Here is a 15,078-nt window from a genome sequence, read left to right on the forward strand (position 1 = left end):
GAAAAGGCTAAAGTATCCAGCTACAAACAGTAAATTACAAAAGCAAAATACTATGAATGCTGAAAATCTGAAATAAAAACAGAAAATGTTGGAAATGCTCAGCAGTCAGGCAGCATCCTGGAGAGAGAAAAAGAGAGTTAACCTTTCAGGTTGATCTTTCACCAGAGTTAACAGGTTTTAAGTACAACAGTAGGGATAAGGCTTGGGGAGACAGTAGGAAGAAGAAAGGGAAGATCTGATAGGGTGGAGTGCAGGAAAGATAATAAATGGATCAAAAGATGGGTCTAGAGGTGTAAATGGGTACAGCAGAATCAACAGTTGTGATCCAAAAAAAAAAATGGGTGCAGTGGTTATGATCTGAAATTGTTGAACTAAACGTTGAGTCTGGAAAACTAAAATGCCTAATCAGAATATGAGGTGCTGTTCCTCGAGCTTACATTGAGTTTCAACGGAAGTGTAGGAGGCAGAGGTCAGGTCAGAAAATCAAAATGATAGGCAACCAGAAGGTCAGGGTCACGCTTGCTGACTGTGGTCAAACAATAAGGTATTGCAATATGTGGTGCAAAACCAAATCATTTCTACTGTTCAGATTCTGGTTTCAGATTGTCTAGTCTACACTCAACAAAAGCAGTGTGAAAGGAAACCCAAGCTTGCAAAATAAAAATTTAGCTTATGACTATAATCTGATTTAAAGAGCTTTTCTGGACCCCTTCATGCATTCTCTTAATGTAGCATCTAATCTGCCAAGACCACATGCTGAAAGTAGGAGATGCACCGCAAGTTCACTCTCTTGCTTGAACGCAGTATTAGCGCTCACTAGATGTTATACTATTGAGAAATTCAAAGGCTGCCTGAGGAACACTTCTCCAAAAAGTAACCCAACACAATTTGTCAAAGAAACTTCCAAGCCTGTTTGCTTACCACAGAGCTTACTTCTGCTCTCCAAACACCCACAGCCAGTGCTGGCTGGCTTCTTTTAAAAAAAAAGACACTTGAATACAATTAACTAAGTGACACCCAACACCTGTTGACCCTATTATCTTGAACTACCAGGTATTTATCATCCATCAACAGAACTTCAGACCCTAACATGATCAAGAAATCAGCAACTGGGACAGGACATTTATGGGATAACATTGCACATATTTTTACTTGTAAAATAAAAAGCTTTGCTGTCATTACCAAACCAAAATTGCAATACTATATTTCAAAGCTGGTCATCTCTTTTGAAAAGTGCATTGGATGCTTTACCCATATAGCATAGCACAATTCATTCTACAGTGTCCTGTTCTACAACAACAACTCCTGGCATTATTGAGGTTCTTGCTCATTTCTCAACTACTGTTGCTTATTTGTCACGTGTATGCACTTCCTGGTTTCCTTCATTTCAAAGGAAATGTTTGATTTGAACCAACAGGAAAAACGAACAGCCAAAATAAATATGCCTTTTAAATGGTACAAGGGGAAGGTGCAGTATTGATCAGTGTCAAATCAGCTTACAAATGTTTTATATGGCAACCTTTTGTCTTCCAGTGGTAAGCAGAGCATGTGAACGAGTGAACCATGTAGTAGGCAGTGCTCTTTGAAGCAGTGTGCCATAGCATATTTTTAGAATAAGGGGTGTTTTACTCTGCACTCCATGTAATATCAGATCTGAATTCCTAGTGTAGATTCTGCATGCTGGAGAATGAAAAATATTGTATTCCCGGTCACTGAAGGAGTTAATTTTACCATCACAAAAATTCTCCACAAAATGTAAATTCAAAAGTATGAATTTTCTGCATTATGCCTATTATAGCACAAAGAAGAAAATCAGGAACATACAAATGTACAGGATCAAAATGACTACAGAACTTTATCTGGCTGGCCCCAAATACTCTCAAATCGTCCACTGCCTTGAATATTTAAATATTTAAATGTTTTCACATCATGTCCCCATTGTCTCACTAGGCAGTAGATTCCAAACATTAATAAAATGCCATATAATAAGACTTGACAGAAAAACTAAAGCCCATGGAATAAAAGGGCAAGTGACAGCATGGATAGGAAGTTGGCTGAGTGATAGGAAACAACAGTATGAACAGTTATTTTTCAGAATGGAGGAACATATACAGTGGGGTTCTCCAGGGGTCAGTAATAGGTCTACTCCTTTTCTTGATGTATATTCATGATTGAGACTTGGGTGTGCAGGCCACACTTTCAAAATTTGCAGATGACAAAACTTGAAAATATTGGGAACTGCAAGGATGACAGTGATAGACTTCAAAAGGACAGAGGCTGGTGGAATGGGTGAACATGTGGCAGAAGAAATTCAATGTACAGAAGTGTGAAGTGGCACATTTTGGTAGGAAGAATGAGGGGGGGAAATATAATAAAAAGAACAATTCTAAAAGGGGTACAGGAACTGAGAGACTGTACAAGTTGTTGACGCTGGTAGGACAGGTTGAGAAAATTGTTAAAAACATATGGAATCCCAGGCAGAATGCAAAAAGCAAGGAAGTTATGTTGAATCTTTATAAAAAGGTCTGGTTCGGCCTCAACTGGAGTATTGTGCCCAATTTTGTGCGTTGAACTTTAGGAAGGATGTGAAGCTTTTAGAGGATGCAGAAAAAGTTTATGAAAACTATTTCAGGGATAAGGAACTGCAGTTACATGGGGAGATTGGGGAAGCTGGGTTTGTTCTCCTTAGAGAAGGTTGAGAGATTTGATAGGTGTTCAAAATCATGGACAGTCGAGACAAAATAGAAAGAAACAAACTGCTTCCATTGGTAGAATGGTTGCAAACCAGAGGAGATAGATTTACAGTGAATGGCAAAAAACAAAACAAAGGCAACTTGAGGAAAATCTTTAACACAGTGAGTGGCTAGGATCTGGAATGCACTGCCTGAGTGCATGAAGACAGGCACAAAAGGGAACTGGATAAGCAACCGAAAAGAGAAAAATCTGCAGGGTTACGAGTGGAACTAGCCGAGTTGTTCTTGGAGAGCCAGCATGGATACAACAGCCGAATAACTTCCTTCTGTGCTGTAACCATTCTGTGATTTATGATCATTTACATAAACCAGTTAAGTCAAAACAGCCTATGCACCTTTCCTCATCTAAGCTTGAACTCATTTCCTCCTTTTTGAGGAACTTAAATTGAACACCAATATGTCCATTTGCCTCCTTAAACATTTGATGATAATGCAAAGTCACAGAATTTGTTGCACTTCTACAATATATAAAATAGATGAATTTGTTTTGTATGTTTGTTCAATTGCAGTGTGGCCAATGAAATGGCACACACGACTCCCAATAGGAGAACAAAGTGGGGACCACAAAGTACTGATACCAATATTTTTTTGAGATATGCAAAGCACTAGTTCTGGTTGGAACAAAATACATCCGAGAATAACCTGAATACTACTACAACTTTCATGGTTCTTTTATTCCCTCAATTCTTTTAAAAGGTACCTGGACATGTACCTGAAGTGCCATAATCTGCAAGGCTATGGACCAGGTGCTGGAAAGTGGGATTAGATTGGGCGGCTAGCTTTTTCGGCTGGCACGGACATGATGGGCTGCATGGCCTCCTTCTGTACCATAATTGTTCTATGGTTCTAACTTGTAAAGTGTTTTGAGATGTATTTCTAAAGTTGGAGAGCCACATAAATGTTAGTCTTTGTTGCAATGGCAAGTTTAGTTTATTTAAAAAAAAATTGCTGTTCACAAGTTTTCCTTTAGCCACTTTTGATTAGAAGGCTACACAAAACTCATTCTTACCTGTATGGTGCTTTCATCTGACTTTTCAGTGCCAACATCAGTTACATTCAGTTGTAAACGGTACAGCTTTGGTTTATCTCTGGAATCTGAACCATCTGCAACATTTTTAAATATGCAGGTTTAGCCTGTGCATGAGATTTACTTCAATTACAATAGGCCCATTTTATATATTAAAAATTTGCATGTGTCATCAATTTGGCACATAAGCCCACAAAAAGCTAAGGAAGGTATAAACTTTTGGAAGTTAGTCACTGGAATCAGATTTAGAGTCTCACCAGCTTAAAACTGTTCCTTTTTGTTTGCTTTGGATTTGCAAGACAGTGAAGTTGCATTAGGCTAGGATAAATATCTGATGCAAAGTCCCTGTTGTGGATTTAAACTGGAAAGGCAATAAATGCAAAGTAAAAAGGGAAACTATTCATTTTATTAATAGCATCTTGTTCTCTGGTCGCCAATGGCCCAAACGAAGTACACTGCATAGATTTTAAAGCAATACTCACCTGATTTAGTACTTCCAGTTACAAAAATAAGGTTTGTCCATTAACTTTTATTCTATGGAGCAAGTGTACTATAAATGAGAAGTCTTTCAGATACAGAACTAAACAAAAGGTAAAACCGGTTTTATCTGTTCAAGCTAAATCATAACCTGCAGCTAAAGAAGTTCACACCACAGCCACCTAATATAGTTCTAAAAGGTGGCTTTGTACATTATATTAGCAACTACATTGCTCAACACAACTGATAAATGATTATTTTATTTAGAGAGATACAGCACTGAAACAGGCCCTTCGGCCCACCGAATCTGTGCCAACCAACAACCACCCATTTTATACTAATATTTCCTACCACATCCCCACCATTCGCCTATCACCTACCTACACTAGGGGCAATTTACAATGGCCAATTTACCTATCAACCTGCAAGCCTTTGGCTGTGGGAGGAAACCGGAGCACCCGGCGGAAACCCACGCGGTCACGGAGAACTTGCAAACTCCGCATAGGCAGTACCCAGAACTGAACCTGGGTCGCTGGAGTGGTGAGGATGCGCCACTAACCACTGCGCCACTGTGCTGCCCCTGTGACATTTCTTTCACTTTGGCTTTTCTATAATAAAGAACATTTTGGTTTTTATGAAAAGTAAATGATATGAAACAAAAGTCAGAGAAATGTTTAATTTTCTCTAACCACCATAAGATTCTTATGCCTGTTAATTTTTAATATTGATGAAGTATACACTAATTTTATTTCAAAAAGTGAAGCCTCTCTCTACACAAGGCATGTTGAGCCTAGTCAACAAAAACAAAAGTCATGCACTTGTTTCTCAATGCGCCTGCATTGAACATCTATGAACACTTGCAATACATAAGATTTCTCTCCTACACTGTCCTTTTACACCTATTGCCCTTCACATCTATTCAAGTCTAGTGTTTAAAATGCCTGTGATCCAAACATCACTGAAAGCATTAAGGGCCACGTCATTTCCCAATACATCTTCAGCTGTATAGGCCACTGCCCCAAAGCACAATTAAAATTGTTGCAAGTGGTCAGAAAGTCTGACTAGATCTGTAAACTAAGCTTGTGCTTAATGGATGCATAAGACAGAAGTACTACTTTATGTACTGGGAAGAATGGTTTGTATAAGCACTTTAAAGAAACATTCCTAGTCACTGCTCAAACATAAAAAGCAACGGGGGTAAATCAAATTACAAAGACACAATGGACAATCTACAATCAAATACTATATTGTTGGAATTTGGCCAGATCACAAAAGGAACCTATGCTAAAAACACATATTAAAAACATTTCAAAGTTCAGGAATTAGTCTGTTTCATTCCAGTAGTAATATTGTATACATAATCCGTCTTGGACTTTGGTGACTAATTCTTTTATTTACAGAATCCCCTGTTACTGTTGCTAAGTTTAGTAAATGAAAAAAGTCCATATGATATATTTCAGAATATAGCAATAGGGAAACTACCTTCACTTGTGGAACTACTGCACTTAAAGATAGGATCTACTTTTCAGATCTATTCCACATAACTTGGATAGAGCAAGCTATGTAGTACATTTTCAGAAAGCAGATAAGTACCTAGACATGAAGCTGACACTTCAGAATGAACTTTGAAGCATCAGTTACAGGGTCACTGGTTTACAGTGACTGAATAAATCAAAAACCATTATAACAGCCTTCTGGATTTTCTTTCCAACTGGTGTTCGAGGATTGCATTTTGAAATTCTATGCACTTAAAGTTAAGTCCACAGATTTCTTTGTGGCTAAAACAAAAGTCCTTTTTTTATGGGATTTATACCAGCATTGCAATTGTATTGTGACTGCCCATTTTTCAGAGGAAATGACTAATCACCCATCTTGATTCATAACTAGTCTGGCAAATGTGGTCAATTACCAAAATCTTCCAGCTTCGACTGTTTACGAATATTCTTTATAGTAAATTCTCTAAACTAATTGTTTTGAATCAACATGCAAAATGTTACACAAAAATATTGCCAAACTAATGTATATTAAATTGCTATCTATAATCACACACCTATCTCAATTCTGATATAAAAGCAAAATACTGCAGATGCTGGAAATCTGAAATAAAGAGTGTGCTGGAAATACTGAGGTCAGGCAGCATCTGTGGAGAGAGAATCAGAGTTAACATTTCAGGTCTGTGACCCTTCATCAGAACTCTCCACAGATGCTGCCTGACCTGCTGAGTATTTCCAACACTGTTTTTATCTCAATTCTGAATCACACAAGCAGCTGCATGCTTCTACCACTAGATGGAGCTTTAGAACCACATACAATGTACTCAGGAAAATTTGCTTTGTGAACAAAGCCAAAAGGAAATTCACTGGTAATTGTCTGAACCATGAATGTTTAAAGAAGTCTCATGCATATTCTGTTTTATTTGACAATTAAACCCGTGGAGGACAAAAAGATCACAAGATATCAAAAAACCTTTCTAATGATATTATATAACAATTTAGGAAGAAGAGATTAATTTTAATTTAATGCAATTATGGTGATTTGATTACCAAGGCTTGCAAGCGAGATCAACTTTACACAAAAAGATTATATGCAACACAATTAGTCAACTTACATTTGCATTACATTCGTCGCACCCTCAGGATTTCCCAATGCTTCTTCTACTTCTTTGGCCTCCTTATCTCGAGAGACAATGGATACGCGCTTGGAGGTGGTCAGTGGTTTGTGAAGCAGCGCCTGGAGTGGCTATAAAGGCCAATTCTAGAGTGACAGGCTCTTCCACAGGTGCTGCAGAGAAACTTGTTTGTCGGGGCTGTTGCACAGTTGGCTCTCCCCTTGCGCCTCTGTCTTTTTTCCTGCCAACTACTAAGTCTCTTCGACTCGCCACATTTTAGCCCCGTTTTTATGGCTGCCCGCCAGCTCTGGCGAACGCTGGCAACTGACTCCCACGACTTGTGATCAATGTCACAGGATTTCATGTCGCGTTTGCAGACGTCTTTAAAGCGGAGACATGGACGGCCGGTGGGTCTGATACCAGTGGCGAGCTCGCTGTACAATGTGTCTTTGGGGATCCTGCCATCTTCCATGCGGCTCACATGGCCAAGCCATCTCAAGCGCCGCTGATTCAGTAGTGTGTACAAGCTGGGGATGTTGGCCGCCTCGAGGACTTGTGTTGGAGATAGGGTCCTGCCACCTGATGCCAAGTATTCTCTGGAGGCAGCGAAGATGGAATGAATTGAGATGTCGCTCTTGGCTGACATACGTTGTCCAGGCCTCGCTGCCATAGAGCAAGGTACTGAGGACACAGGCCTGATACACTCGGACTTTTGTGTTCCGAGTCAGTGGAACATTTTCCCACACTCTCTTGGCCAGTCTGGACATAGCAGTGGAAGCCTTTCCCATGCGCTTGTTGATTTCTGCATCGAGAGACAGGTTACTGGTGATAGTTGAGCCTAGGTAGGCGAACTCTTGAACCACTTCCAGAGCGTGGTCACCAATATTGATGGATGGAGCATTTCTGACGTCCTGCCCCATGATGTTCGCTTTCTTGAGGCTGATGGTTAGGCCAAATTCATTGCAGGCAGCCGCAAACCTGCCGATGAGACTCTGCAGGCACTCTCCAGTGTGAGATGTTAAAGCAGCATCGTCAGCAAAGAGGAGTTCCCTGATGACTTTCCGTACTTTGGACTTCGCTCTTAGATGGGCAAGGTTGAACAACCTGCCCCCTGATCTTGTGTGGAGGAAAACTCCTTCAGAGGACTTGAACGCATGTGAAAGCAGCAGGGAGAAGAAAATCCCAAAAGGTGCGGGTGCGAGAACACAGCCCTGTTTCACGCCACTCAGGATAGGAAAGGGCTCTGATGAGGAGCCACCATGTTAATTACTTTTGAGGGGTTCAGTTAGCTCAGTTGGCTAGACGGCTAGTGTGTGATGCAGAAAGACGCCAACAGTACGGGGTTCAATCCCCGTACAGGCTGTGGTAGTTCATGGAAGCTTAACTCCTTGCCTTGCTCCATGCTTGAGAAGCGGTGTCCCTCAAGCTATACATTACCACCTGTCTCTCTCGAATGCAAAGAGAGAGATGCCTATGACTAGAACAATTACTTTGAAGAATTTGTGTGGCTATTCATTCGAGGGTAGCTAAAAACTAATGCATAGAATAGGAAAGTATTCCAATTACTCCCCTAATTTATATAGGGGAAAAAAAAAATCTACCCTTTAAGAATTGATCTTAAAACGTAAAGGATGCAGCCTAGTAGGAACACACACCAACCCTAGCAATGCTTAATTTTTGTTTTAAAAAATCTAGTTCAAAAAGTAAGATTCTTGTCAACAGATCTTCTGGTCTATAAAATAGGGGACAGGGGAAAGAGAGAAGGTACTTTGAACAAAAGAGTACTTTTTATAGGGTTTCTTTATATGGTTGTACTGATTTTCATTTTACAATTCCAGACACTGAATGCCCATTAAAATGTCCAGTTGTATTTACAGAGAGCACATGATTATGGCATATGCCCTAAAGGCCTGCTCAGGTCGGGAAAAAGAACTGGAACCCGACTGATCTATAGTGGACCCGAGCCCCTCCAATTTCACCCCAACCCGACCATCCCTTCACTTAATTTCCGACTGGGAAGCTCCACGAAGCTGCAGCGCATGCATGATGACGTCACAGTAACGTCACTCGCTCACCGCGCAGACTCAGTATCGACCCGGACTCCCAACTAAAGTAAGTTTTTTATTTTTAATACTGAACGGCAGAGCACTTACTGTGTGTGTGTCTGGCCCGGCCCGGCCTGACCCGAGCCCGAAAACCGGACCCGGAAGAGGGGCCTGACCCGAACCCGACACGTCATTGGGTCCCGTCAGGTTAGGGTCAGGTAGCAGGCCATCAGGGAATCTCTATAGTGGGAGGCAAATAGAAGGCTGGAAAAGGACCATATGATATAGTAATTCTTTGTGTTGGTTTCAAACATTAAATTTCTTAAGCATTGGACACATTTTGTAATAGAACAAAACATCCTGAGGTTCAATGCAAGACGGTCTCAGACAGAATGCTTCACTGAAGTGAAACAAAGTAACCTTAATCTCATTGAGAATTTGAACACTATGTTCAATTGGTCAAGGGCAGATGGTCATCTCGCAGTTGTATTTAAGCTTTTTCATTCTTTCCCTCCCTAGCCCTCCAGAAACAGCGATGGTTGCCAACATATACCCCACATTATTAGAACAGTTAGTTTCCATAGTCTTGAAAAAGTAAATTCATTGCACTTTTCCTGACACTGGCATTGCAATGCTCACCCCTGCCATTGCCCCCACAAACAGGTAACTGCAGCACATTCCACTATCCCGTGGTAACAAAACAAAAAATGCTGGAAATACTCAGCAGGTCTAGCAGCATCTGTGGAGAGAGAAGCAGAGTTAACGTTTCAGGTCAGTGACCCTTCTTCAGTATCCTGCGGATTTGAAGACAACAAAATGAAACTCATTCCAGAGAGACTGTATAATCTACCCATAGACTCCATATCTCCCCAATTCTGCTCATCTCAGGACTCGACAGGCCCAGAGGCACTTAGGATATGGGAAGCTGAAAGACACAGCCAATGACCCAGGATAAATGCTCAACACTTGCTGCAGCTCAGCATTTATTTTGACTAATCCAGGTTTCACAAACAAACATTTGTTCCACCTGGCATCCATCCACATGCCTCCTACTTGAGCTTCAACTGCACTAACTTCCCCACTACAAATCAGTGTCAAAGCTGTGCCCTCAACACTGGCATGCAATCTATGGGCGCACTGATGTACAGAAAGGCTGAATGGTGCAAATCAAAATATAGTAGCATATAAAAGGGCTAGCTGAGTGAACCAGTAAGTACATTAGAGCAGCTTCATGTACTAGAGACCTGTTGGGGATTACAAATGACTCCTATGCCTGATGCAAATGAGCTAGAATGACCCCCATCTTTGGAATTGATCCCAGTTTCTGGGAATCAAAACCCCAAAACAAAAAGTTAACAATTTATATTATATTTGGATAATATGAAATTGTCAGTGGTGTTGATGTTTGCTGAAAATGATTCTTTAATGCTAAAGAGTTTCTCAACAAGTGAATCCCATAATATTGAAGTGCTTTCTTCAATGTAACTATTAAATGTAAAAGTAAACACCAGCCAATATATGGTTAAGAGGGAAATGTCAAATTCACTGGTATTCTCTGCAACCAACAGACACTGCAGACCAACTACTGATGGCTTCTTTGGGGTGAATTATTTCTACACTATTTTGGCTGCAGAAGGTCTCGGGAAAGTGTTAAAGCTAGAATGCCCATTGAGGGCGGCACAGTGGCGCAGTGGTTAGCACCGCAGCCTCACAGCTCCAGGGACCCGGGTTCGATTCTGGGTACTGCCTGTGTGGAGTTTGCAAGTTCTCCCTGTGTCTGCGTGGGTTTTCTCCGGGTGCTCCAGTTTCCTCCCACAAGCCAAAAGACTTGCAGGTTGATAGGTAAATTGGCCATTATAAATTGTCACTAGTATAGGTAGGTGGTAGGGAAATATAGGGACAGGTGGGGATGTTTGGTAGGAATATGGGATTAGTGTAGGATTAGTATAAATGGGTGGTTGATGTTCGGCACAGACTCGGTGGGCCGAAGGGCCTGTTTCAGTGCTGTATCTCTAATCTAATCTAAAGTTGGGGGATTTTTTTTCGATTGCTGTACAATATGCACACTAAACTCAACCACTTCCCAACTGTATCACAATGCAGCAATTCTACTATAAAGCACAACATCCAGAATAATTAAGTTTCCCAAGAATAAATCAGTCTTCGCCATCTCCATGTAAATAAAAGTCAGAAGAATATGCAAAAATCAAACTTTAAGATTTGTTTCTGCAACATGCTATTTATTTCATTTGACCTGGGGCAGTTAATTTTGAAAGCATTAAGTAGCATCTACTGGCATTATCGACAGCATTCATTCATCATAACTTTTTGACTAAGTAAGCAGAGGGCTGAGCATTGCCAATGACAGAATAGCTATTTACAGCCAATGTAGAATCCAATATAATATGGGAGCTAAAAAGGTATTTTCAGTGAAACAAAAGAATTCACATGATGAAAATTAATGAAATTCTGACAATTAATATACAAAATACGAAATGAACTTTTCAGAGATCCACGTGGCCAATTTTCTTTAACTAAGCCAAAGGTACCAAATACAGCACTAACGGTCATCCCTTTTGAATCAATTATTCAGTGTCATGCACACCGAAAGCGCCATGATACAAATTATGGACCAACTCTGAAGAGTTATGAAAATCTGACTGTGTCTTTAAAAAATGTACCTTAATTTTAAAAAAGTGAACAATGTTCCAAAGTGACCACTGAACAAAATGGGATTGGCCTTTATGTATTCAAACTGTCTGACAAGAACAAATCTTCAAAGCTACGAGGTGTCAATTGCACCCCATCCTAAAACATTCCAGAATTGAATGCCTTCTTCTGAAACAAAGCTCATGTGAAGTAACCACATCCTGGGCCATTGTGCAATCACCAAGAGACCAGAATGTCTCCTACCAGGAGGTGAAAAGTAACGCAGCTTTACCTTTTGAAAAAAAAAGACGCCAGTGGGAGGTGGGGCAACATCCAGCAGCTTGTTTTCCAGCAAACCAGCCACCGCCATTAAAAATCACGTGCCCTTTTCCCCCCCTTGCTGTCTCTGCTTGCGTGCGAGCACATGAATGCATGGGTGGAGGCTAGGAATCCTGCGACAAGTAACTCATCTCCTGACTCCCAAAGCCTCTCCAGCATCTACAAGGCACAAGTCAGGAGTGTGATGGAATACTCTCCACTTGCCTGGATGGGTGCAGCTCCAACATTCAAGAAGCTTGACACCATCCAGGACAAAGCAGCCCGCTCGATTGGCACCCCATTCACAAACAAACATTCACTTCTTCCACCACCGATGCACAGTGGCAACAGTGTGTACCATCTACAAGATGCATTGCAGCAATGCACCAAGGCTCCTTAGATAGCACCGTCCAAACCCACGACGTCTACCTCCTGGAAGGACAAGGGCAGTAGTTGCTTGGGAACACCGCCATCTACAAGTTCCCCTCCAAGCCACACATCATCCGGACTTGGAACTATACTGCCGTTCCTTCACTGTCGCTGGGTCAAAATCCTGGAACTCTCTTCCTAACACCTATGTGGTGTACCTACACCACATGGACTGCAGTGGTTCAAGAAGGTGGCTCACCACCACCTTCTCAAGGGCAATTAGGAATGGGCAATGAATGCTGGCCAAGCCAGCGATGCCCACATCTCATGAATGAATGAAAGTGCAGTTCAGATAATTTCGGGATAAGGCGTATTGACCAATAAACAATAGATTTTTCTGTTTTTAAACCTACAAAAACGTTTTACTGTCTGTTTATTTGACAAATAAATCAAAGGGGTTAAACCCTAATAACAAAACACACTTGCTGCAGTCAGGTGGGGAATCTAACAGTGGGAACCACCCACATCGCACCACGTGGCCGTAACACTAGCTTGAACAACTGAGCCAAAATGCTAAGCTATAGTCAAACTATAGCAGGGCAGTTTGAGAAACCAGTTAATAAAGGATTGGGATTCTGAGCTTTATAAATAGAAGAGTACAAAAGCAAGGAAGTTATGATAAACCTGTAGAAAACGCTTGCTGGGCCTCAGCTGGAGTATTGTGCCCAATTCAGGAAGGATGTGAAGGCATTAGAGAGGGTGCAGAAAAGATTCACGAGAATGGTTCCAGGGTTGAGGGACTTCAGTTACGTAGATAGATTGGAGAATCTGGGACTGTTGTCCTTGAAGAGAGGTATTCAAAATCAAGGGGAGCCTGGGCAGAGTAGATAGGGAATTACTGTTCCCTTTGGCAGAACAGTCGAGAAGCAGAAGACACTGATTTAAGGCGAATGGCAAAAGCAACAACTGCAACATAAGGAAAAACATTTTACGCAGCGAGTGGTTAGGATCTGGAATGCATTGCCTGAGTGTGTGGCGGAGGCAAATTCAACAGAGCCCTTCAAAAGCAAATGGGATAGAGATCAACCCTTTCAGTAAATACACCTCAATCCAGAAGACTAGGCACCCAACAGTACTTTTCAATCTTCCAAAGTTATACATAATGTAAGTAATGCACAGATCAACTCTGGGGAAGGAAAATGCATAGGGGCAACAAAGTGGTGAAAAAAAGTCAAAATTCATCACAGAACTATTACAGCGCAGAAGGTTGCCATTTGGCCCATCGTGTCTGCACTGGCTCTGTAAGAGCAATACATTTAGTGCCAATCCCGCACCTTCCCCTTGTAACCTTGCACATTCTCTGAATAGAATAACCCCATGGGCACTATGAATTACTTGTAGTCAAAGAGGCTAAGCAGCATAAATCAAAAAGGAAGTTGAACAAAATACTTGTTTCAAAAAAATAAAAATGCCCTTTTGTGAAAACATTAAAATGTAATTGGTATGTTTGTTCAGCACAGTAAAATCTAAATGTGTCTTTTTTTATTCATTTATGGGATGTGGGCATCGCTGGCTAGGCCAGCATTTATTGCCCATCCCCAATTGCCCTTGAGAAGGTGGCGGTAAGCTGCCTCCTTGAACTGCTGCAGTCCATGGGAGGTAGGTACACCCACAGTGCTGTTGGGAAGAGAGTTCCAGGATTTTGACCCAGAGACAGTGAAGGAACGGCAATATAATTCCAAGTCAGGATGGTGTGTGACTTGAAGGGGAACGTGCAGGTGGTGTTCCCATGAATTTGCTGCCCTTGTCCTTCTAGTTGGTAGAGGTCACGGGTTTGGACGGTGCTGTCTTAGGAGACTTGGTACGTTGCTGCAATGCATCTTGTAGATCTTGTGCACTGCTGCGTCGGTGGTGGAAGCAGTGAATGTTAGTAGATGGGATGCCAATCAAGCAGGTTGCTTTGTCCTGGATGGCGTCGAGCTTCGAGTGTTGTTGCAGCTGCACCCATCCAGGCAAGTGGAGAGTATTCCATCACACTCCTGACTTGTGCCTTGTAGGTAGACAGACTTTGGGGAGTCAGGAGGTGAGTTACTCGCCGCAGGGTTCCTAGCATCTGACCTGCTCTTGTAGTCACGGTATTTATATGACTACTTCAGTTCAGTTTCTAGTCAATGGTAGCCACCAGGATGTTGATAGTGGGGGATTCAGCGATAGTAATGCCATTGAATGTCACGGGGAGATGGTTAGATTCTCTCTTGTTGGAGATGGTCATTGCCTGGCACTTTTACCTGGCGGGAATGTTACTTGCCACTTATCAGCCCAAGCCTAGATATTGTCCAGGTCTTGCTGCATTTCTACACGGACTGCTTCAGTATCTGAGGAGGCACGAATGGTACTGAACATTGCACAATCCGCGAACAGCCCCACTTCTGACCTTATGATCGAAGGAAGGTCATTGATGAAGCAACTGAAGATGATTGACCTCCAACAACCACAACCATCTTTCTTTGCGCTAGGTATGACTCCAACCAGTGCAGAGTTTTCCCCGATTCCCATTGACTTCAGTATTGCTAGGTCTCCTTGATACCATACTCTGTCAAATGCTGCCTTGATGTCAAGGAGTCACTCTCACCGAATTCAGCTCTTTTGTCCATGTTTGAACCAAGGCTGTAATGAGGTCAGGAGCAGAGTGGCCCTGGCAGAACCCAAACTGAGCATCACTGAGCAGGTCATTGCGAGGCAAGTGCTGCTTGATGGCACTGATGACACCTTCCATCACTTTACTGATGATTGAGAGTAGGCTGATGGGGCGGTGATTGACTGGATGGGACT

General features: G+C 41.8%; 1 protein-coding gene across 5 annotated transcripts in view; it reads right to left on the reverse strand.

The window, feature by feature from the left end:
- The window catches only part of afdna (afadin, adherens junction formation factor a), a 598,271-nt gene that overhangs the window by 468,609 nt on the left and 114,584 nt on the right, over positions 1–15,078 (reverse strand). For all 5 annotated transcript variants that reach the window (XM_068044631.1, XM_068044628.1, XM_068044630.1 and 2 more), the window contains exon 9: positions 3,763–3,857. In XM_068044631.1, the coding sequence (XP_067900732.1) occupies positions 3,763–3,857 (95 nt within the window). The remainder of the gene's footprint in view (positions 1–3,762; positions 3,858–15,078) is intronic.

This window comes from Heterodontus francisci, chromosome 13 (genome assembly GCF_036365525.1).
Source record: "Heterodontus francisci isolate sHetFra1 chromosome 13, sHetFra1.hap1, whole genome shotgun sequence".
Lineage (NCBI taxonomy): Eukaryota > Metazoa > Chordata > Chondrichthyes > Heterodontiformes > Heterodontidae > Heterodontus > Heterodontus francisci.